At 34.6% G+C, this 25,873-nt stretch overlaps 2 protein-coding genes across 2 annotated transcripts in view; both read left to right on the top strand.

Moving 5' to 3' along the window:
- The first annotated feature begins 200 nt into the window (after positions 1-200).
- Positions 201-3,656, top strand: LOC121405943 (tripartite motif-containing protein 59-like). The gene is made up of 3 exons (XM_041596937.1): positions 201-2,542; positions 2,839-3,023; positions 3,459-3,656. The coding sequence occupies exons 1-3, from the start codon at positions 2,422-2,424 to the stop codon at positions 3,639-3,641; spliced, it is 489 nt and encodes a 162-aa protein (XP_041452871.1). The 5' UTR covers positions 201-2,421; the 3' UTR covers positions 3,642-3,656.
- Positions 3,657-19,425: 15,769 nt separating this feature from the next.
- LOC121409890 overlaps positions 19,426-25,873 on the top strand; it is a 39,051-nt gene continuing 32,603 nt past the window's right edge. The window contains exon 1 of the mRNA XM_041602067.1: positions 19,426-19,668. Coding sequence (XP_041458001.1) covers positions 19,426-19,668 — 243 coding nt within the window. The remainder of the gene's footprint in view (positions 19,669-25,873) is intronic.

The raw sequence follows: 25,873 nt of genomic DNA, 5'->3' as shown, positions 1-25,873 counted from the left end.
ATTACTGACCGCAATATTCAAATGCTCATAACTTTCTCATTATTTTTCTGATTTTTCTCAAACTTTCTTTGTTCTTATTCTTTGATTTTTCTGTTTCGACACAAGCCTACTTATTCCAAAGGTTTCATTCCCCTTTAAATTACGACTTAATCTAACTTAGCCTCTTAGCGCGATAGCGTTTAACGTTCGTTTCGTCTCGTTCGTTCTCCTGTCAATATTGAAAACAAAATGGCTAATCGATACCAAGAATGAACATGAGAGAGCCTAGAGGTCTAATTTTTCCTTTTAATTATTGAGGGTCCAGTTTGTGTCTCGATGTCAGGATTTTCTGTGTCTCACAATAGACCTTCATCCATATAATCGAGTTAAGTGCATAATTTATGTTTTCCCTTTTAGTTGGAGTGCTATTGACTTGTGACCCCATTCTACCCCATTTTGGAGAGCAAATGTCCGCCTAGTATTACACAGACGAGTCCTGGGCTCTGGCCCGCTTCAGCCGAATCTCCCTGCATGCCGGTTTAATAATAACCTAGACCAAAAATCTTTGGTCTGTTAAATTGATTGCTCCGCTGAAATCCGTTGGCTCCACTCACCAAATACAGAGACCGAACTTCTAACTCAATCTGTAGTACAGGGACTCAATCATGTCAATGGCCATATGTTTATGTATTAAGTTTGGATAAACCAAGGAAGTGGGGGCTGCGCAACAGCCGAAGTAAATTACTGTTTGTCCTTTTCAAGTATTTTTTCCCGTTTTGGTGCATTTCAAGCCAAAACGGAATAATAATCTTTATTTTGGTCCAGTTATATTTGTATGAAATAAAGACGAAAATCAATGAGCCCTGTCGAGGAGATTTTGTATTGTGCACCCCCTAATGGCGGCTGCACGATCGCGAGCCTTCTGAGCTATGTACGAGAGAGAGAGTACACGAGAGCTGAGTACGGGAGAGATTGTTAAAATTTTTAATGTTAAAAAATCTCGAAGCAGACAGCTGCCAGCTGTTTAGTAATATTGTTCTGACTCCCTCACGTTACGAGTCTAAGGTCATATTGTAATGTATGATTGAAATGAATGGCAAGCCATAAGGCAAAACAAAATTGTTTCGCTTAGCCAGGCTTGCCTAAGTTTAGGCCACCCATCCAGGAACACTCACTAGTGCAAGGAGTATAGTATACTGACATGACTTACCTCGCACCAAGAACCACCTTTGGCAGGGGATTTTTTAGCTATAGACCTCTATGTCGTGCATACTGTGACGCCACTCCTGGCATCCCCAGCACACGACTTTATGGCTTGATTTTTCAGTGCGCGGCGGCATGTAATGAACCCTTGAGTGTCCAGGAACGAGGCAATTTTTGTTTGAGACAAATGCTTGGTTTTTTTTACGCTGGCAGTTTTCATCACAACCATTCATCAGATAACTTGACTCTTATTAAGTAAATTGAATTCTTTTGATTTTTTTTTTTATAAATTGAAAATAGATTCTAGCATTAGAGATGGTTGAATGACAATTTTCTTGCAGATTCACTTTCCATCAAGAGGGATGGGGGTAGGACAACAAAATTTAGAAAGCTCTTAATTTGTTATAAAAATACATAAAAATGATCCCCAAGTCCTTAAACATAAGAAAAGTAACAGAAATTCCACATAAATTTTCACCTCTTCTGAAAAAGCAGCAATATCTATTACAAGCATGACACATGTAGATCTATCGTGCCCAAGCATGCCAAGTCTGTTGTAATTTTACAAATGGTCGAGTGATTTTAGCTCTAGCAAATGAGATTACACTCCTTGTTTCAAGAAGCAGATTAGCAACAACAAAAAAAAATTGAATAAAAAAGAGGCAGATAAGCATCAGTAACATATTTTTAATCAGTTACAAGACATATGATTGATTGAGGGACTAAAAATAGAGTTGTGATTGATTGCAATTTTTAGCAATGCCCCAAGACGTATATTCATAAAAGTGGTGGAAGAATATTTAATTTCAGGCATTTCATCTGTCGGCCTCAAATTTGCCGAATCGTGTGTTAAGTGAATGGGTGCACAGATATACATGTAAAGCACCATTTTTTTGTTAAGTGTGAAAATGACTAGCCAAGGTTTTTTCTGAGAAAACAACATATTTCTCTCAATTCTTTATGAGACTTTTGGCAAACTTGGCAAACTCATACAAATATAAGGAACATTATCATCTTAAAATTTTGTGGAATAAAAAGAAATTCATGTTGATCCTTAAGTTAAATTCTCAAGTGCGCAGACATGGGGCCCCTTTCAAAAGTCACACTTAAATCTCTGGAATAACCCCCTGATCTGACTAACGTAGTGGCATAAATCAACATTTTTCTGAAATTTCTAACATTCGTATTCAGGCTAGCCTAGTTTATCTCTACAGATGATCTAGTAAATTCAACGATGACATGGATTCTCTTTCCTTGGAAGATCAAAGAGGGCGACAGTGCACTGTTTGCTACCATTCCTTTGCACGAGATGGTGAACATGTTCCTCGTATTCTAACCTGCGGCCATACATACTGTACAGGTACATAGATTTTATGGAAATTATTTTGTATGATTATACGGGCAAACTTCTCCAATGCGATGGACATGTGATGGACCTCAAAAAAAAATAATGATAGCGACTAACCTTATGAGATTATGAAATACTGTATATTGAAAATCTTCTGAAGATGGAATGTACATTTGAACTGCCTGCATCAATTGATATTAATTTTTCTTTGTCGTTGATGATGTTTAATACCGTTAAAGAATCAGATTACCAGTAAGTCTTTTTTTTTGGTAATAATACATGTTCTTTTTCTTCTAATCTTGTTGTAGCTTGTCTAGGTAAGCTAGTTGGCAAGTTTTCTCATGGTAAAATCTGCTGCCCAACATGCAAAACGGATACAACAATACCAGGACTGGTGAATAATGTGCAAAAGCTGGCAAAGAATTTTGCTGTTCTTGACATACTGGAAGGTTTGGAAGAGGTTCTAAGAGGCTCATCTTTGGCCACAAATCAGGTCAGTTGCTCTGTGATACGAGAAAAGATTCAAATTGTATAAATGGGTCTAATGTAGCCTAACATAATCCTCTGAAATAGTTCAGATTTTCATCTAGATTCACTAGGTTATTCCCAACACAGGCCCTGTGAAGTACTCATTGCACAGTATACACATATTCTTACAACATACATTTCGTAATTATTTTTAACACCACAACATCACCATCATAATCAGCATCGTCATCATCATCACCATCACTATCATCATTTTCATCATCAACATCATGATCTTGATCGTCATCATCATCATCATGACCATCATTATAATCACAACCACCACCATCACCACTACACCCAACCCACCACTGGACTGGTCACCACCACTAACATGTATGTATGACATTGCCATCATCGTCACATATCATTGTTATAATTTATTTTCCTTTTGTTACAGATGTTATTATGCAATGAACATGAAAACGAGCCGAAGAAGGTGTACTGTTTGACAGATAGCATGGTAATCTGCATATACTGTCAAGTTTACGGACCTCATAAAGACCACGAATGCCAGCTTGTTAGTCAGGTCGCTTCCAACAACAGGGAGGTAGGTACTTCAGAGATTAATATTAGTTCATAAAACAGAGATTTGCCATCAATTTCAAATTTGAAATAATTTGTGATTGGTTCTTGGTCAGTGTTTTGAAAAAAATTTGCATACCAGAATAAGCATTGTTGCACAGTGGATTATTCTCCTGACTTTGAAACAGAGGATCTTGGGTTTGATTCCAGCCATGGCGTAATTTCTATCGGTCAGAAATTGATTGACAATGTGCTGCACTCAACCCAGGTGAGGTGGTTACTGGCATTAAGTGATTCCTCATATTAAAGCTGTGAGCACCGGAACATGCACTATGAAAATATGTATTGCCATAAATGTTGCTGTTGTTATTATGATGTTGATTTTCCATTGCCATTTGGTGATGAGAGCAGAAGACTGTTAAAAAAGTCATAATTATTACTCTTTTCATATCAAATTATGCCATTATGGTTTTGACCTTTAATAATAATTTTTTAGGAGAAATAAGTACATGTATGATAACATTTACATTGAGCAGTGGCAAACTTATCTGAAGGTGGCCAATGATGCTCATTATTTGCATGATCATTGCTCTAAATGAATGTCATCACATCAATAAATATTGATGTGATGACATTCATTTAGAGCGATGATCATGCAAATAATGAGCATCATTGAACACAATATTGTGTTTTTTCCTCTTGGATTTATCATTGCTTTACACAAAAGAGTGTACCCGAGATGATTTTGAAAAACAAGAAAGAGGATTCATTTCTTTTTAAGGAATCTCTTCTTTATATTTTTATGACATCATATGGTGCATATTAAATTATGACTTTATGTCAAATTGTGACTTTTGAGCTTCTTGATTACTACTTTTTACTTTTAAAGGTTGACAGCTCGGGGTATGGATTGCAAATCTTTGTGTTACAGAGCCACGCTCATGGGTTGAGGTGTGTGTGTGTTGAGGGGGGGGGGATTAGCAGGTGGCTGAATCTGAGGTTACGGAGCTGAATTATCTGTTCTACGTTGGTATGATCCTTGCACACCATCCTTCGGATGTCATTTGTCATGCGATTAGAGGGACAGCCTTAGTTAATGCTCAGCCTTTGATGATTATAGATAAGGCAGAAGTGCCTTTAATATCAGGACAGTAATCAGTAGAAAACATTCCAACATATTTTTATTGTCTTCTCACAAAAAGTTAATATACATGTAGTTTTGAGTAAATATTTTGATAATAATCACATTTTAGTCATTTCGTGTACTGAAGCAAGCTAGAGGAGTTGTCCAAACCTTGCATCAAATTGTGAATTCATATCTAGGTATTGAGAATTTGAAATGACAAATTTTTTTCTTCACAACTTTACAGAAATCATTAATTTCTTATCCTTTGGTAATTTTGTTCAAACTTTCATTTCATCCCTTTCATTTATTTCATTCTATATGATCTCTTGAGATTTTTTTGTTTTGATCTACCAGTGTTCCATTGTAATCTACTTTTCATAATCTTAATGTAGGGTAAAGTCTTGGAGCATTCCTGTACTTTGATCATTATTTATGATATTCTTCCTATTGTAGATTTGGAAAAAAAACTAAAGCTCACAATAATTTAAAGATTTTTTGAACACCTGGGGCCCCTTACATATTAAAAACTTTTGCCATAAAAAAACTCTGGCAATTTTTGTCTCACCTGCAAAGCAGAGTGAGACTACAGGCGCCACTTTTCCAACAACTGCGGCGGCGTGAACACCAAATCTTAACCTAAGGTTAAGTTTTCAAAATGACAGCATAACTTAGAAAGTATGTGGACCTAGTTCATGAAACTTGGCTATAAGGTCAATCAAGTATTACTGAACATCCTGCTTGAGTTTCACGTCACATGACCAAGGTCAAAGGTTATTTAGGGTCAATGAACTTAGACAATATTGAGGGAATCAACATCAAAATCTTAACCTAAGGTTAGGTTTTTGAAATGTCATCATAACTTAGAAAATATATGGACCTAACATGAAACTTGGACATAGGATTAATCAAGTATTACTAATCTTCTTGCTTGAGTTTCATGTCACATGACCACAGACAAAGGTCATTCAGGGTCAATGAACTTCAGCAAAATTGGGGGTATCTGTTGAATTACCATCATAACTTTGAAAGTTTATGGATCTGATTCATGAAACTTGGACATGATAGTAATCAAGTATCACTGAACATCCTGTGCATGTTTCAGATCACATGATCAAGGTCAAAGGTCATATTCGGTTGATGAACTTTGGCAAAATTGGTTGTATTTGTTGAATTACCATCATAACTTCGAAAGTTTATTGGTCTAGTTTGAACATAAAACTTGGACATACGAGTAATCAAGTATCGCTGAACATCATGTGCAAATTTGAGGTCACATGACCAGCGTCAAAGGTCAATGAGCTTTGACCATAATGGGGTATTTGTTGAATTACCATCATATCTCTGTAAGTGGGCAGGTCCAAGCTATTTGACTTGTGACGTACAGGACATTTAGAGACTTTAAAGTTGTGTAACATAAGAAATAAATGCACAACAGAGAATCTTTTATGGATTTGGAAGGCCAGTTGTGCCCTCTTTATTCATAAAAAAAATTAGTGATCCACAATTCCATTAATGATGTAATTTAGTTAATATGCACTGTGACGTACAGGACCAGACGAAAGCTGATTTTTTTTAAAAAAAAGTTTGACATTAAAACTCTGTGAATTGGAATAAGCTGGAAATCTCTCATCATGTTTTCATCTTGTATCTTATCAAGTTTCAATAGCCATGAATGAAATTATAGAACTCATTGGTGTTATTATGTAATAGCTCAAAATATAAACAACCGCGCTGTGACGTACGGGACATTTGTCCATGTGTAAAACGAATGGGGAAAGTGAAATTTCATCAAAATTTATAATTAAATTGATGCAAACCAAAGTACATGTAAGTTAAGTTTTACATGGATTATCATGATTGATATATATTTCTTTAATAGCATACACTGAAGCAAAACACAGCAAACACTTTACGACCTTATATTATGAAAGAGGTCTTGCAAATAATTCCATGTGTTAAACGAATGGGGAAAGTGAAATTTCATCAAAATTTATAATTCACTAGATGTAAACCAAAGTAAGTAAGTTTTACATGGATTATCATGATTTATATATATTTCTATTATAGTATATGATTAAACAAAACACACAAAAAAACTTTATGACCTTATAATTATGAAAGATTCAATTGATGAATTAACTAATTAATCATAATTTATGTTATTTATTACAAATAGTAACTTTATTATCAGCCGTTTACCAATATTCAACCACTGATATAATATCATTTATTTCAATTTACATTATCTTTGCTCCTTATTAAAAAATATCCCTAATTAGAATTACATAGAAATCCTATGTATAATGTATGGTGTGTCCCGTACTTCACAAAGATTCATTAGCTGATATAATTAAACAGGAAATTAATTCAGTAAATTCACTTTAATTTTTGGATGTATTGTAATATAAATTAGAACTCTCCAAAGTGTGAAGAAAACCTAAAAAACATATGCTTTATTGTGACGTACGGGACACTGCCTGTTGGACACCATATAATTAACTTAATGATTAATTTTCAAAATTATCTTTTTTTCTCAAATGTTTGTATGAACTTAGTACTACAAGTCACCACAGAAATATTTTCAAATATATAATTTGCATTATCTGCAGATCAAAAAATGTGATGTCCCGTACGTCACGCGAATTAATGATTTCTTGGAATCGTGACCTTGGCATTCATTAACTTTACGTTTTCAGAAAAAAAAATAGAGAGCAAAAATATTCAGAGTATAAGCTTCAAAATGACATACAATTTGTTAGATTTAAGCAAAGATTTAAGTTTGGCTTCAGAGGGGACAATAGCTTGGACCTGCCCAAGTATACAGTGCATATAAAAAAACGGGACAGTTTTGAAAAGTCTATTAAAAAATTGTTTCAAAATATTATATCTATATTTTGATGTTAATAGATGCTCTGAGATCTTATCTTTGAAATGCCATTTAAAAATATAAATTTTGTTCATACTTGAGCAAACACGGGACGTTTTTGTCGGGGGTTCAAAAAGAGGCTTGCGCCAAAATGGCAGAAATTAGAAATTTGACAATAAGTCTTTTGGCTAATCAGCACACTTTCTCTTAATCTTTTCATTGTATTTGCCATAATTTTCGAATCATGCTGTCAATTTTGTGATTTTCACATAATATTCAGAAAGCGATATCATATTTCACTTTCCATGTTTTCTGTTATTTTCTTTCCACCTTTTTTTCTTGATTTTTTTTTTTTGGGGGGGGGAAGGGAGCACCCCGAGCCCCAACCCATCGGTATGCCACTGTTCAAGCACCATAACCTTTGTAGCACACAATGAAAGGATTTAAAAAAATAAAACGCTCTCTCATACTTCGGTTTAAAAAAATTGTTCTTGCCTAAAGAAGGAAAATTCAATGCTAAAACAGGATATTAAAAAAGGAACAACAACAGAAATATTTGAGCAAATTAGTAGATTTGGAAATGAATTTTGACCGCATAATACAAAAATTATGGCAAAGATAATGTAACAATTAAGAAGAAGTCTGCTGATAGCAAGAAGTCCGATCATCATGTTTATCATTTGATGCCATTTTGGCGCAAGCCTCCTTTTTAACCCCAGACAAAAACATTCCGTGTTCGCTCAAGCGTGAACGAAACTAAATTTTTTTAATAACATTTGAAGGATAAGACCCCAGAGCATCTTTTGACACCAAAATATAGAGATCTTAATTTGAAACAAAAATTTTATAGACTTCAAATCTGTCCCGTTTTTTTTTGATACGCACTGTATTGGTCTAGTTCATTAAACTTGGACATAAAAGTCATCAAGTATCACCGAACATTTCTTGCAAGTTTCAGGTCACATGACCAATGTCAAAGATCACTTGAGGTCATTGAACTTTAGCCATTTTAGAGGTAATTATTAGATTGCTGTCATAAGTTTCAAAGTTTATAGATATACATGTAGTGTATAAAATGTGGATATAGAAGAAAATGCTTTTGATCGAGTTAATATTAAAGTGAACCTTCCTGTATACTCTGATTCTAAGTTTTTAATGTAACCACATTTTTCACGCATCAGGAAGCAAAAATGTATCAGTAACTGACGTTACCCAAAAAAAGACATGCAATTTCAGGGTATTCAATAAAATTGAAATATCTCTTGTCCCTGACTAGATAGAGTAATAATTTGAATATGTAAATATCCCTTCATTACGAGGTTAAGATGTGTCAAAATATTAAATACGGTATTTTTTTTGTCTTTTGGGGGCTATGATAATTTTTCCACGACCATGCTGGTAACTGACATTACGGTAACTGACGTTACACTTAATTTGCCATAGAGATAACACCTGGAAGTCAAATGTGTGGAATCATTGCTTTGTATATTCTGTGCAGGGCTTCACATGAAAGTGAGCTTGATGTGGAAGTATCCCTGAGTTTGTGGAAACATGAAAAAACTTTTCTTGATTCCTTTTCTTTGATTTTACCATTTTATTATAATACTTGTCAGTAACTGACATTACACAGTAACATTTACCAGTGCCATATATTTTCGTGGTACTTATAAACCCCTCAAAAAAAGTTCTGCAACTCAAGTTCGAGTGCTAATAAATTTTTAAGTGTGCCATCATATGTAAAAGTGGTATCATTGGAAAGTATGATTATTCCTCTTTACGATCATGTGTCATTTGTAATGCTATTGTTATCATGAAATACACAGACATGATAGATATGCAGCAATGTAAAAAATTAAATGTTGCAAAATTCGTTGCCATGTCATGTTTGAGTTCTGCAAATCAAACTGCAAGTTTGAGTGCTAATAAATTTCTCAATGTGCCATCATCATGTGTAAAAGTGATATCGTTAGAAAGCATGATTATTCTTTACAATCATGTGTCATTTGTAATGCTAGTGTAATCATGAAATACACAAACATGATAATACACAGCAATGTTAGAAATGAAATGTTGCAAAATGCGTCGTTTCCAATGGGGAATTTCCAATTGTTTCGAGGATTGACTGAGTGCATTCACTGTCACCTGCATGGTGGAAATTCTATAGAAATGGAGACTCTTGTTAGAAATCAATGCATTTTGCAACATTTCACTTCTGACTTTTTTGCAACATTTCACTTCTGACTTTTCTCAATGTTCAGGGAGACTGCATATTCCATGATTACCTAATCACGGCAAATGGCATGTCATCGTAAAGAAGAATAATTCAGCTTTCCAATGATACCAGTTTCATCTTTTATACTTCATTAACCAAAAAGATATCATCCCCAAAACTGAGTTGCAAAACTTTTTTTAGGGGTTTATGTAAGGCTTTTCAAAATCATATCATAATTCACATTTTAAATCATCAAAAGATAAGAAATGTATGTTTTACTTACTCGGGGAGGGGGGGGGGGGGTCATAGCAGTTACATGTATTCCTATCAGGGTTGGCGATTTTTTTAATGAAAAAAATCTGATTTATTTGATTTAAATCAGATTTTTTTTATTTAAATCAGATTTTTTTGATTTTTTTGATTTTTTTAAAGTTCCTTCGAAAAAAAGGGTAATTATCCCCCCCTCCTTACTCTTACAATGACATCAATATTGATGTTATACATTTCACCCCTAATATTGTTCTTAACCACATATTTTGTAATTAAAATCCAGTAAAAATGGACAATTAAAAATAAATTTGAGGAATCATGTATCTGAACTTAATTCTATCATACATAGGCCTATGAAGGAATATTCCATAGAGAAAATTCCCCTCTGGGATTTTTCATTCAAATATTTAAAAAAATCCAAGAGAAAAAATCCCTTATCAAAACTGCCAACAAACCCTTTGCCAATTACTAGTATTCATGTATATTGTAAGAGAAATAATTCAAATCAATGATTTTTTGTCTCACCTGCGAAGCAAAGTGAGACTATAGGCGCCGCTTTTCCGACGGCGGCGGCGACGGCGGCGGCGGCGGCGGCGTCAACATCAAATCTTAACCTGAGGTTAAGTTTTTGAAATGACATCATAACTTAGAAAGTATATGGACCTAGTTCATGAAACTTGGCCATAAGGTTAATCAAGTATTACTGAACATCCTATTAGAGTTTCATGTCACATGACCAAGGTCAAAGGTCATTTAGGGTCAATGAACTTAGACCATGTTGGAGGAATCAACATCGAAATCTTAACCTGTGGTTAAGTTTTTGAAATGTCATCAAAACTTAGAAAATATATGGACCTAGTTCATGAAACTTGGACATAAGGTTAATCAAGTATCACTGAACATCCTGCATGAGTTTCACGTCACATGACCAAGGTCAAAGGTCATTTAGGGTCAATGAACTTTGGCCGAATTGGGGATATCTGTTGAATTCCCATCATAACTTTGAAAGTTTATGGATCTGATTCATGAAACTTGGACATAATAGTAATCAAGCATCACTGAAAATTTTGTGCAAGTTTCAGGTCTCATGATTAAGGTCAAAGGTCATTAGGGTCAATGAACTTTGGCCGAATCGGGGGTATCTGTTGAATTACCATCATAACTTTGGAAGTTTATTGGGCTAGTTCATTAAACTTGGACATTAGAGTAATCAAGTATCACTGAACATCCTGTGCACGTTTCAGGTCACATGACCAAGGTCAAAGGTCAATGAACTTTGGCCGAATTGGGTGTATCTGTTGAATTACCATCATAACTTTGAAAGTTTATGGATCTGATTCATGAAACTTGTACATAAGAGTAATCAAGTATCACTGAATATCCTGTTTGAGTTTCAGGTCACATGATCATGGTCAAAGGTCATGTAAGGTCAATGAACTTTGGCCATGTTGGGGTTTTTTGGTAAATAACCATCATATCTCTGTAAGTTTATTGGTCTAGTTCATAAAAAGTGGACATAAGAGTAACCATGTATCACTGAACATCTTGTGCGAGTTAGAGTAGTATTCAAAGTCAGCACTGCTGCTATATTGAACCGCGTGATGCAGGTGAGACGGCCAGAGGCATTCCACTTGTTTCAATTAGTCACAGCTTTACAATAGTCAAAGAGAGACTACAACTGTATATGTTAAGGATCTTTTTGATAAAAAGCTCTTCTCTTGCTACAGATATAGATGCAAAACTCTCAGTTTTGGAGAACAATATAGGAGATAGCTTAGTCAAAGGGTGACTATACTACATTCTGTTACTGTGATTTTTTTACATTAATCTACAATTTTTATTCCCATATTCTCTACAAAAAAATCTGTTTGATCCATGAAGTATGAAAAAAAATCTACTTACTTTTAACTTAAAGGATAAAAACTGCAAAACTGCTTAAATTACAACATATGTATTACAAAAAGAAGTATTTTATTTTAAATGAGACACAGCTTACAACTGCCAATGATTGTAACTGAAGTACCTGCATCTTAACGTTAAAATACAGTGTTAAATGTTTATTCTGAATTTTGCAAATTGTTGTTATAGAGCTCTTTCCATTATTACATGCAGATACAAAACTTCCATTATTTGTAGCACTGAACATAAAATGGGCTGCAGTGACTTAAAAGGTTTATAAGAGAAAGCTTTTCTCAACAGTCAAATTATGACTGTACTACATTATGTTAATGTGATTTTTATAATTATGTTATTCAAAACATCAAATGTATGATAAATGTAACAATACGAAATAAGAGGCATGTTAAATATGTTGATTACATGTATGCAGGTATCATTTTTTATTTTACATGACAGAAGTAGTTATGTGTAGGTGAAGGATCAAAACTGGAAAACTGCCAACAAACCTTTTCTCATTGACTTTTATACATTATATTTTTCTTTTTTACAAACTGCTCTCTGAAAAGTCTTTGGATTATGTGAAAACTTTACGTTAAGAAAGAAATTGACTAATAATAACTGACAAAGAATGTAAAATTTCAGAAGAAAAACTCGACATAATTTACAAAAAATGAGTACCTATTGACAACATACATCTGTAGTTTTTAAGGAATTACCTGATTTTATTAATTTGATTTTAATTTGTTTTAAGTAGATATGAAGACTTTGTTGATCTTTTATTGATATAAAGTTAATTCAAAGTTTTTCAGTTGACTTGAAGAATTAAAACTGCATTGAACAAATACTTTGTCCATGATTTGTACATGTTTCAATGGAAGTGATTTAAATCAATGATTTTTTTAAAAAAATCATGGTGATTTAAATCGCGATTTAAATCACAATTTAAATCAACGTGATTTAAATCCGCCAACCCTGGTTCCTATTTAGTAATTTAATATTGCATTGACTGCACACCTGGATTTTTCTGACTATTCACCCACAATACATGAATATGTTACATATAAGAATAATTTTAGAAGAATTGTAAAAGCAATTACATTCATCTATTAGTTATTTCCCTTTAAGGTTAGCCAAGAATTGTAAAGAACATTCAAGAATGTCTTTTTATTATGCAGGCCTTGCCTATTTAAAGGCCAAGGAGTTGTATTGTTATTTCTGAATAGAGATTAGGAACAATAGGCTTAGCTATGTTATTGACACTCTTGATTTCAATGAGTTCATTCAAGAGTGTTCTGGATTTTGACTGCTCCTGAAAGGAGAAAGTTCTTTTGGAAGAAGGGACTAGAACCTTCTATGGTGGTGACATTTTTTTTAGAAGCTTCTAGATTAATTGAAACTTAGTATATATAGCTGCAGTTTCTTTAAGGACATTATCACATCATCACATCATATTAGATCACACCATCACATCATATGAGATCACTTCACCAGATCAGATCAGAGCAGTTTATGCATCAAAGAACTGTTTGCAGTTATTTTGAGAGAGAAATTATCAGTTCTCATCAACATCATCAACCTGTTCAATGAACACGCTTCAACCCATGGATTGCTGAAATTGACTGTTAATCATCATCAACATCGTCTTCACGGACATTTCAACTCGTTGCAGTGACTCTTATTATTCATCGGACTTCAACATCAGTTTCATCATCGCCATCATTGTGAATTTTCGCCAGTCAACTGGGATTTTATCATTTGGATTATTACTTGGATATAGCATCATCACTTCGGGATTTTACATCGGACACTTCAAGAGATTTATGTAAGATCATTATTTGTTTTATTTATGTATAATTATTTCCTGTAATAAAAAAAGAGGAAATTAAACTTTATACATCAATTTCTGATTGTTATTTGTTGCAGTATCGTAACATATATTCATTAGTTTTATATTTGCTTTTGAAACCTTTTCCTTCTCCAACCTCCCCCTCCCCTCAAAAAAGCAAAATGAATAAAGGTCTCCTCCCCTAGGCTACCCCTCCCCCAAATGTAGCCATGTCGGTTTTGATTATCTCACCTGCATAGCAGAGGGAGACTACAGGCGTTTCTTTTCCGACGGCGCCGGCGGCGACGGCGGCAGCGTCAACACCAAATCTTAACCGGTTAAGTTTTTGAAATGACAGCATAACTTAAAAAAGTATATGGACCCAGTTCATGAAACTTGGCCATAAGTTCAATCAAGTATTACTGAGCATCCTGTCTGAGTTTCATGTCACATGACCAAGGTCAAAGGTCATTTAGGGTCAATGAACTTTCATGTTGGGGGAATCAACATCAAAATCTTAACATGAGGTTAAGTTTTTGAAATGTCATCATAACTTAGAAAATATATGGACATAGTTCATGAAACTTGAACATAAGGTTAATCAAGTATCACTGAACATCCTGCATGAGTTTCACGTCACATTACCAAGGTCAAAGGTCATTTAGGGTCAATGAACTTTGGTTGAATTGGGGGTTTCTGTTGAATTACCATCATATTTTTGAAAGTTTATGGATCTGATTCATGAAACTTAAACATAATAGTAATCAAGTATCACTGAACATCTCATTCAAGTTTCAGGTCACATGACTTAGGTCAAAGGTCATTTAGGGTCAATGAACTTTGGCCAAATTGGGGGTATTTGTTGAATAACCATCATAACCACCAACATAGCGAGTTATAGTAGTTTTCAAAGTCAGCACTGATGCTATATTGAATCGTCAGAGGCATTCCACTCGTTGATTTATCTGTCGGATTTCAATTTCTTTCATAATTTGTTTAATCATTCTCTTTGCTAATTTCTTTTTTTAGCTGTCAACAAAAAATAAACTCCAGCTTCTAAACTGAAACTGTACTATTTGTAAATTAGAAAATAAGACACAGTTTTTAGTACATGTAGATCCATGCAACATTGATCAGAACTGTCAAATTTCATTTTTCATCTATAGGCCTACTTGTAAAACAAAAATTGTATCACACATCTACACTACTAGTACTAACAGGAAAACCAGGAATTTACTTTTTTAGCCCGGCAAAGCTCAAAAGAATTCTAGAAACTAAAAAAGGGGCCCTGGAAACCCCCATCCATCGCAATGTTACACTTATCAAATGTTCAGATTTAGGCATTAGGTTGGGAAAAGTACCCCATCCCCCAGGAAACTACATAGAATATATTTTATTTGTCTGATACAAACAATTAGGTACTTGGTAAGTACATATGCAAAACAATTTCACAGTAATTTTTTTGCAAGAGGGGAATGCAACTTTCTTCATATTTGTATATTCCTTGTGAACTATACCTTTAAAAGTCTATAGCAAGTTCCTTCTGGTGTGATTTAACTAAGTGAAAGACTTAAATGACAAGTATACAACATTTCTTCACCATAAATTGACTACATATGCATTTCACTATTGGTAACCAACGTTTTTTTCATGGTAACTGACATTACATTTTCTACTTGGTAACTGATGTTACACATATATTCAATGGTACCCAAGGGCTAGATTGTCCATTGATTATTTCTAATTTTGGTGTAGGAGGGAGGGGTGTTTATATCTAAGGAGGAAATCTACCATGTTTCTGACAAATCCTTTTTTCTGGGAAATGAGAAAAAAAGTTCATGTTTTTAGTAAATGACGTTACATACTGTATTATATACTTCATCAATATTTTTATCAGATAAATGAATTACTTGCTTTTCTTTCTATGGGATTTTATAAAGTGTTATTGTAGCAAGCTAAATCATAGGGGAAAGCATAATGATCAAACCTGTTCTTCAAAAATATGTCAAAACAAAATATGTACATGTATTAATATACAATTTTCAACTCTAATTTGTATCCATGCTTTGGCGGCCATTTTGAAATAGAAAATGGCTGCCAGAGGCAGAAAAAAATTGTCCCAGAAACTTCAGGTCTTGTATTATTTAAAAACATAAAGCATTTGACATGAATATCAATTTGATTTTTTGCCTCTGTGTCCATCTGTGGTGAAAATGCCCAAATCAACATTTTACTGGGATGGACTTGACCTTGAAATTCAGAATTTTTACCCAACATTTACTATGTACATGTACAGTATCAAAACACATTGATTGACAAGTATTAGAAATTTTTAAAAGTAGATTGCTGTACGTTGAAATCTAGTGGTGTGATAGACTACTTGATGTGAATTTGCTTTGAAAAATACTTTTTGTTTGTGCATTGTACTGTATTAAAGGAAACCAAAACCCAAGAATAGAAGTAATCTTATTGGAAAGAGTAAAATGAGAGGAACAGTTTAAAAAAAGTTTCATCAAAATCGGTTATGAAATAAGCAAGTAATGGGAGTTTGAAAAATCTTGTTGTATACTTTCTATGGGCATCCTCAAATTGGCAAAATATGTGCTTCAAAATGGCTGATTTTGTGGACAACTCTCCATTTGTTTTGTACACAAATTTTCAGATTTTCCTCATTATCTTTCAAATTGCATCTTGCCTCCTTCTGAGCACAACATATGTCATGGGAAAATATAATCCACACGATATGTATGTCAAAGTCAGGAGGAGATAATGTGAAACATGTAAAATAAAAGGGAAAATCTGAAAATATGTGTACAAAACAAATGGAGAGTTGTCCACAAAATCAGCCATTTTGAAGCACGTTTGCCAATTTGAGGATCCACATAGTAAGTACAACAAGACTTTTTGATTGTCCATAACTTGCTTATTTCATACCGATTTTGATGAAACTTTTTTTTAAATTGTTACTCGCATTTTATTCTTTCCAATAAGATTGCTTCTCTCCTTGGGTTATGGTTTCCTTTAAGCATTACAGAACATGTAACAAATTTCACTGTATGTTCATATTGTACACTATTGTAAATTACAATGTACCGTAGGTACCTGCACAGTAGGTAACAAAGGATGTTCTTAATTTTATGTTTTCTTTGTTTTGGGCTTTCCCCCTGTTAAGAGTGCACTTCCTCAGGAAGTTTCTAATGATAAACATTTTCTGTTCATGACTCTCTTCCCTCTAACCCCTCAATACCCCTCTTCCGAACCAAAAACAGTCATTCAAACTAGATAAAGCATGAGGTCTTTCATGAAATTAGACAAATTTTTCCAAATTTCTCTATAAGGTCTGTAAACATTAAACACAGAGCTTACAAATTTATGTTTGTTGCCAGAGAAAGTTACAAAGACATAAAACAAGAATATGATTGAAAGCACAAATACAAAGGTAAAGTAATCATGAGTGATAATAAATACATACATGTGTGTAGCTGCACTTGCAAAGGTACATGTAACTCAAGTGTCAGAACACTGACAAGAATTTCAGGTCATCAAAACAAGGGCAAAGTTCATTTTACTTTAGGTCGATGAATAGGAGTGTTGTGATATTAACATAAATAAATAAAAAAAATCCCCCAATCATATTTTTCAAGATTATTTTGAATCCAAAAGTACTTATTTAATGAACTTTGAGAAACTGATTATGAAGTATGTGAGTAGAGCTTTGGGTCACTTGGTCAAGTTCAAAGGTCATTTCAGATCATTAAAAGTTAGCTACATGTACACAGCTCCAATTTCCCCTTTGCAATTAGAATGGCTAAATCTACAATGTATGTACTTTCAAAACATTGAAGACACATGTGTAGGGAAGTGTTGAAGTACATATAGGTCATGATTTTTAGTGTGTACATGTAGTATAAGCAAAAGAAGTAACCAAAGCATAGTTGAGTATTTGTGGCTGTGCTATGAAAATTTATTATATTATTATTTTGGTTGATATTATCAAAAATCATGATTTCATTTCTATCCCAATGTCACATATCATTACATGGTTACAGCCCGATAGACCCCGGGTCCGATAGTCCGCGGTGTGTGTAAAATTATGATCAGGATATAGTGAAATCCAATGTCATCAAGAGTTCAAAGGTCAATGATACGAGTCCATGGGGTTCTATAACGACCCACAAGACAATCGCCCCTGACATCTTATTCAAGGAAAATATCCCACTGTTTTTATCGTCGGGGACTGTTACCCCCCACCCCGGAAATTTACCCTCTAGACGCCATACGGAGCCTCTAAAATGCCATCGACTTGATGACATTGCGAGATATTTTATCTTGCCAAGTCGACTAAAATAAGCTACATGTCAACATGCATGGCGATATATTGGGATTCTTGCCGGGACTTGTACACTTCATATCTCGCCATGTGGACACATCGACTTGACAAGATAGAACATATCGCTATGTCGAAATAATGACCTTATTAATTCTTAGGCGGCAGAAGCGGGGGGGGACCTTTCCCCCCTAAATTTTTAGTTGAGAGCCTTTTTTGGGGGGTTGTCAATTTGTTTTCTACGTCCCCCCCTAAATTTAGGTAGACCCCCAAAAATATTTTTTGCCCCCCCCCCCTAATTTTGGTTGATAACCTTCTTTTTTTTCCTTGCCAAAAAATTTTGGTGGTCCCTCCTAAAATTTTGGTTTATTTGCTTGTCAAATGTATTGCCTTCCGCCGCCAATGATTAATTAAGACACGCCATGTCGTCACGTTGATGGCATTTTCACAGCTCCGTACTAGGGGTAATTATCTGTGGTAATTCCCTGGAGGGTAAATTTCCGGGGGGGGGGGGGTAACAGTCCCCGGCGGTAAAAATATGGGGATAATATTTTCCTTGAAGTAGTTGTCAGGGGCAGACCCAGCTTCCGCCAATAGGGGGAGGGGTCATTTTTTTCACTCTAATTTTCCCGATCGGCCGCTCAAAGTTGATTTGTCCAAATGCCGTAATGATCGAGGCAACAATTTCGAGGGGGCTCGATATGGCGTATCGCATAAAATTATAAGAAGTTGACAGTGAGCGAAGTGAACAAGCAAATATGTTGACATTTTTATTACAAAAATACAAGGTTGTGATAGATTTTGACATAATATTTGGAAAATAATAGTATATTTCATCTTAATCCCTTTCCTTTTCACTCATTTTTTTCTTAGTCTTGATTCTCTTTTTTTGTGGGGGGGGGGGCAAAACGCCCATGTGCTAACAGTCATTCCTAGATTTACTTTATAAGCAACATAAATGTGTTATAATCTCATAAGCCCCATGCAAGCTAATAATGAAATTTCATCTATTTTGTCCTGAAAATTTAACATTCTGGGCAATGTTTGTAAACCTGAACAGGATGCGTATAAGTAACTAGATAATTACCACGAGGAGGGCGCCCTGACCACCGAGTGAGACACCATGTCTTCATGCTGAACTCTTTTAATTTTCACCTTTCCTAACTGATTTTACTCAATGGTGGTAAAAAGGTATGTTGATTCGTTGATTTAAGTTTTCAAGTCAATATTGATTCATAATGAGCTCCAAAAGGATGCAGGACACCCCTGAAAAGATGAAATATTCATCCGTCGCCAAGAAGGTTGTATACGATAGCGATGGGGCATCTTCACGTGCGCTACCGCAAGGCACCGTCGGGTCTGATGGGCAACCTCCCGGACCTCCCCCTGCAGTGGTTCACCGTATTCGCTCAGAGATTTGAGGAGCGATTCTCCCTCTTGGAAGAAAAGATTGAGACCCTGCTAGTGAGAAGAATGACAGAGTTTGAATCCAAGCTGGATGAAAACATTAAGAAAACTACTGCTTGTTCTATTCAACTCGATGAAGTAGTGGGTCAGATAGTGAGATACAGATGTCGAAAAAAGAGAAAGAAGAAATTCTGGAAAAACTGGATGATTTGGAAAATCGCAGTCGGCGTAACAACCTTGTCTTTCACGGAGTGCCTGAGGTTCGAGGAGAGAAGTATGAGGATACATTGAAGTCCCTGTTGGCTGTTTCTGGAATCTCGGCTGATGAGTGCCCGGTGGAGAGGTGCCATCGAACCCCTTCTCGATCTACTGGTGCTGTATCTGAGAAACCAAGGATCATCCATGTTGCATTTTCGTCATATTCGGTGAGAGAAAAGGTCAGAAAGGCATGCATCGCACAATTTAAAGAGAGGGATTTCAACTTCCAGGGTGCGAAGGTTTACGTTTCTGAAGACTTCTCGAAGCGGATCTTGCAAAAAAGAAAAAACAAACTAGATGACCTCAAGAGACTGAAATCGGAGGGAAAGAAGCCTTTCTTTTTATTCTCTGCAAGGATTGGTGTTCGTAACTCAGAAGGAAAACTATTCATTGTTGGCTGATTTCTCTTAACCACTGCATTGAGTAGTTAACATACATGTACATGTATAAGGTTTTGAAATTTAGCTTAAAAAATTTTGTACTATTTTCCTTTTACTGAGGTTTTACTGAAGTATGCAGCTGGCATAGGGCCTACATTACAAGTTATACTCGATACTTGTGGTAGTTGTCATTTTTTGTTATCTTTAATGCTTTCTTTATAATGTTTCCATCTTTATGGTATTTTTAATTTGTAAAACAGTAGCTCACAGTATGTCATATTTTACTTTTCTTATCCTATGTAGATACAGGTCAACATAGTTAATGTAGATAGTGGGAAGAGTAATGTCCTCTTGAAAAATATTCGAATCTGTACTTCTATTTTTAGAACAATGTTTTCGAATCTATTTTTTACTAGTTTTGTCAGTTAGGATTTGTGTTCTGTAGTGTTCTCCCTCTTTAGGTTATTAGCACTCATACACAGGGCTGTGTTTTTTTTTTGAAGCCCTTTGTTCGATCTTGTGCTTGCCTTCCTTGATTTTTCCATATGTGTAATATTATGTATTTTTTATTTTTATATTATTTTTCAATGTCCTTTTTGGTAATGGCAGATTGCATAACATTCATGTACCTTTTCTTCTTTGTGCTATGTTGTATTCCTTATGGTGGTGGTGATGGTTTTGGAATCAGGTGTACTTTTAAAAATAATGTATATTAAGCTCACGTCGTTTAATTGTAGGGGGTTACAGGATTACATGTATGTTAAACGGAAAAAGGTTTTTCATGTCTTGCGTTCCCTTAAATCTGACATTTTATTTCTTCAAGAAACCCATAGTGATATTAATGATGAACAATTGTGGAAAACCCAGTGGGGTTTTGCATCGAATAGTAGAGGTGTGGCCATTCTTATAAGAAACTCGTTAAATACAACTATCAAATCTATCTTGAAAGACCCTCATGGAAGATTTTTAATGATAAGTGCCGTAATTAATGAACTCCCTCTTACTTTAGTAAATGTTTATGGACCAAATAATGATGACCCAGAATTTTTACTTAGAGTGTTTGCAGAACTTGAAAAATTTGATAATGAATTTATAATAGTAGGTGGTGATTTTAACACAGTTATTGATGATATTGATTATCAGGGTTCTAGAGATCACCACTCAAATTTTAAAACTAGTGAAATGCTTTCAGTATTAATGGAGGAATATGGTTTATGTGATGTGTGGAGAACTTTCCATCCAGGCTTGAAAAAATACACTAGACATCAAAAGTCCCCTAGAGTATTATCCAGATTAGATTTTATTTTAGTTTCAAATAACTTTTTGGATAATTGCAAGAAATCACAAATTTTACCAGGAATCCAGTCAGATCACTCAATTGTTTCTATTGATTTTAACGATAATCAACCAGTGAAAGGTAAAGGTTATTGGAAACTCAACACACATTATTTGCACTTTGACACTGAATTTATCAATTTAGTTAAGGATAAAATTAAGGAATTTAAAATTATTCATCAAGACTCCCAATGTAACAACAACATTATTTGGGATTCCTTTAAATGTTTCATTACAGGCGTTTGTATAGAATACTCGGCCCGTATGAAAAAACAAAGAAATTCCGAAAAAAATAAATTATTGGCTGATATTGATAAAATTGAGATACAATTATCAAATAATATATCTGTAGATGGTGACCCTTTGTTCTTACAACTGGAGGAACTAGAAGATAAATTAGATAAAATATACGAATTTGAAACTAAAGGTTTGATTATTAGATCTAAAGTTAGATGGTTAGAAGAAGGTGAGAGAAGCAGTAAATACTTTTGTAATTTGGAAAATAGATCCTGGCAGAGGAAAAATATCAATAGGCTTAATGATAATGAGGACAATTTGAACACGAACTCCACAAAGATTTTGGAAATAATACATGATTTTTATGCCAAGTTATATTCACTACCAGATGATCAGTTACGTGTAGATGACAATGATCTTAATGAGGCAATTTTTGCTAATATTTCAGTTCCAAAACTTTCTGAGGATGATAAGAAGTTCATGGAGACGCCTCTTACCAAAACCGAAGTGTATAATGCAGTTAAATCCATGAAAATGAACAAAACTCCAGGGCTAGATGGCCTGAGAGTTGAATTTTACATTGTATTCTGGAATGACATATGCGATATGTTAATTGATTCCCTCAAATTTTCATTACAGAATGGTGTTATGTCATCTTCTCAACGAAATGGAGTCATAACTCTTCTCCCTAAAAAAGATAGAGATCCTTTGTTTCTAAAAAAAATATCGTCCTATCACATTATTGACCACATATTACAAAATTTTAGCGAAATGTATAGCAACTCGTTTGAAGCGTTATTTACACTCCCTTATACACAATGCCCAATCTGGCTTTATGAAGGGAAGGAATATTGGTCATAATATTCGTTTTATTTTGGACATTATTGAATATACAGATTTTAACGATATCCCTGGAATTATTTTGTTACTTGATATCGAAAAGGATTTGATAGTGTTTCCCATAATTTTTTATTTCAAATCTTGAAACAATTTAATTTTGGCACAAATTTTATTGATTCAATAAAAACCTTGTATTTTTCTCGTCAAAGCTATGTTTTGAATAATGGTTTCTTAACAAATCGTATTTCTATGAATAGAGGGATTTTTCAGGGTTGCCCAATTTCCCCATATTTGTTTTTATTGGTGATTGAGGTAATGGCTCTTTCTGTCCGTCAAAATGATCAAATTAAGGGTATCCCCCTGAAGAATGATACTGAAGTTAAAATCTCTTTATTTGCAGACGATTCAGTTTGTTTTTTAGATGGCTCTAATAATTCATTTTCCGAACTCTTTGATGTCTTGTCAACTTTTGGTAAATACTCTGGTTGTAAAATAAACTTTAGTAAAACAGAGGCTATCTGGATTGGATCTAAAAAAGGATGCCAAAATTTTCCTTATTCTAACCAGGGTGTTTCATGGAAAACCTCTCAATTTAAATGTCTAGGTGTACACTTCTCTTTAAATTTAAGTCTTTTGTATTGTTTGAATTATAAAGAGAGATTGAAAAAAATAGAAAATACTGTAAATTGCTGGCGGATGAGAAATCTTTCTTTAATAGGTAAAATTTGTGTAATCAAAACACTTGTACTACCACAATTGATTTATCTTTTCTCAGTTCTTTGTATAAAAATACCTCGCTCCTTTTTTTCAGATTTGAACAAGATTTTTTATAAGTTTATTTGGAGTGGAGGTAGGGACAGAGTGCAGAGAAAGGCTATGTGTAATGACTATAAAAATGCTGGTTTGAAAATGATTGATCCCTTATTATTTGCCATTGCCCAGAAATTGACTTGGGTTAAAAACCTTCTTGACGAAAATTTTGATGCTCCCTGGAAAAATATTGAGTTGACCTTTTTGGAAAAGTTTAATCAAGATGTTTCCCTTTTGTGGAAATGTAATGCACCAGAGTGTGTTTTGAATTCTCTTGGCAATATTCAATTGGCTGATTCAATACGTTCATGGTATGTATATAGAGAAGAAGCCACTAAGGAATTTTATGGTCACAAATTCTCAGAACTAAGTGCATGTCAGTCATTATGGTATAACAAATTATTTCGTTCAAAATCAAATTCTTATTTTTATTATGAATCATGGTTTAATAAAGACATCTTTACAATTTCAGATTTGTTTAATCCTCCTTTTCCCGGACATAAACTTTTCGAAGAGTTGGTTCTTGATTTTGGTATTTCCTGTAGAGATAGAAGAAAGTTTAATTTTTTGATGAAAAATATTCCAGAGAACTGGTTGGTGGACTTTGATGTAGACATTATTGGTGTTCATGATACCATTGTGCATAATTTGTTACAATACAAAAAAGTTCCCAAGAGTGTTTACAACATCCTACTTACCCCCCATGTTCCAATCAAGAAATATGCATACTGGAATGATAATTTATTGTTACCTGCTGATATTAACTGGGGGAAGATTCATTACACTAATTTCTTTTGTACTATTGACACTAAATTAAGGTCTTTTTATTTTAAATTTTTTCATAAAACTATTGCTGTCAACAGTTTCTCATTTAAGATCAAGAGGAAAGATTCTCCTGACTGCTATTTTTGTGGAAAGAAGGAGGAAACTTTAATCCATATGTTATGCGAATGTGAAAAAGTTACTCCTATCTGGCATAACCTTATCACTGTAATCTCACAGAAATTGAAATCCAATTTATCTGTAACTAACTTTGAAATGCTTTTTGGCATCAGCACTGACAAATTTATTTCATATCTATTTTTACTTTTGAAATATCACATTTATTCCTGCAAATTTAGAAATATTCTTCCCAATTTCATCACATTTAAATCTGTTGTTAAAAAACAAAAAGAATGTGAATATCTGTTAGCTAAAAAGAAAAATAGACTGCAGAGTCATTTTAAGAAATGGCGTTTTGACCTTTAAGGATGTGTATACCTTTCTTGCATGTACTTTACACCTAGTGACCTTGCTGTGTTTTCTACCTTACAGAAGTTTGTTGTAGGATTGCCCATGCCTATACCTCTATATTTATTCCTGTGATCCACGAATCTGATATTCATATTTTCTTTTTTTTTTCTTCAGATTGTTAAGTATAAATATTATTTCCCATGTAACTAATAAGTTTAAAATCACACTGCCACTGTATTATGTCTATGAGCATTGACCTCGAGCTGAACTGGGCTGCGCATTGGTTGTTTATGTTCGTAGCCTTTACAGATTGCTCGTTGTATTTTTTCCAAGCTTAACTTTGAAACCTGCGCAATTATTTGTCTGGGTGCGCTGAGTGGGCGAGATTGGGTGTGAGGCAGTCCGCTGTACCCTCACTGGCTGGGTCTGTTCAAGAGAGGGAAAGGAGATGGAGGGGGGGGGGGTGTTGCCTGTGTTGGTGGTTTCGTGATGGAGTGTTCGTGTGTGAGTGGAAGGGGGGGGGTGCAGCGGATTGTCTCATTCTTGGCCTGGCCCATCAACCATCTTATGGTATAATTTTTTCTTGCGCCGATAGACGTTTTTGATTTTCTCCTTTCCCGGGAGCCCAACAAGCTTTTAAGATTTTGAAACAATTCGTTCTCGAGGTTTTTGCTTCACAGGTTGATTCATTTTAGATATACTGTTGCTTTATTCTATGTGTACTCTGCCTTGCTTTTATTGTTATAATCACTTTTTTTTCTAATAATTTCAATCACGTGTATATATTTTAATTCTCATTGATCTGTTTTATTTCCAAACCTTGGAGAGTTGTTTATATATTGTGAATTACATGTTATGCATTGATTTTAATAAATACATAAATAAAAAAAAAGATAATTACCACGAGTGCGAGCAGAAATGTTAAATATTCGTTATGGCCTGGTCGAAGAGGGACCTGTTAAGGATATTTTGCAGTTAGCCATTAAGACGATACATATTTCAACGATTAAATAATGCGAGCGCGAAGCGCGAGCTGAACACTTTTGATATTCCAACCTAAAACGGGTGTCTTGGCTCAGTTGGTAGAGCGTCCGCCTCACAACCGGGAGGTCAGGGGTTCAAACCCCGGCCGCATCAGACCAAAAGACGTTAAAAGATGAGAGTTGCTGCTACCATGTTTGGCGTTCAACGATTAAAGGGATAGAGCCTCGTCGATCTGGCGCTGCACAGTAGCTGCCGGGCCCACGATCAATTGGGCAAAGCAA

This window comes from Lytechinus variegatus, chromosome 1 (assembly GCF_018143015.1).
Source record: "Lytechinus variegatus isolate NC3 chromosome 1, Lvar_3.0, whole genome shotgun sequence".
NCBI classification, from domain to species: Eukaryota; Metazoa; Echinodermata; class Echinoidea; order Temnopleuroida; family Toxopneustidae; genus Lytechinus; species Lytechinus variegatus.
This window is presented reverse-complemented; position numbering and strand designations above follow the sequence as displayed.

Coding starts and splice junctions, on each gene's coding strand:
- LOC121405943 (XM_041596937.1), top strand. CDS start 2,422: ATGGATTCTCTTTCCTTGGAAGATCAAAGAGGGCGACAGTGCACTGTT. Junction 2,543..2,838: donor CGGCCATACATACTGTACAG/GTACATAGATTT, acceptor ATCTTGTTGTAG/CTTGTCTAGGTAAGCTAGTT. Junction 3,024..3,458: donor CATCTTTGGCCACAAATCAG/GTCAGTTGCTCT, acceptor CTTTTGTTACAG/ATGTTATTATGCAATGAACA.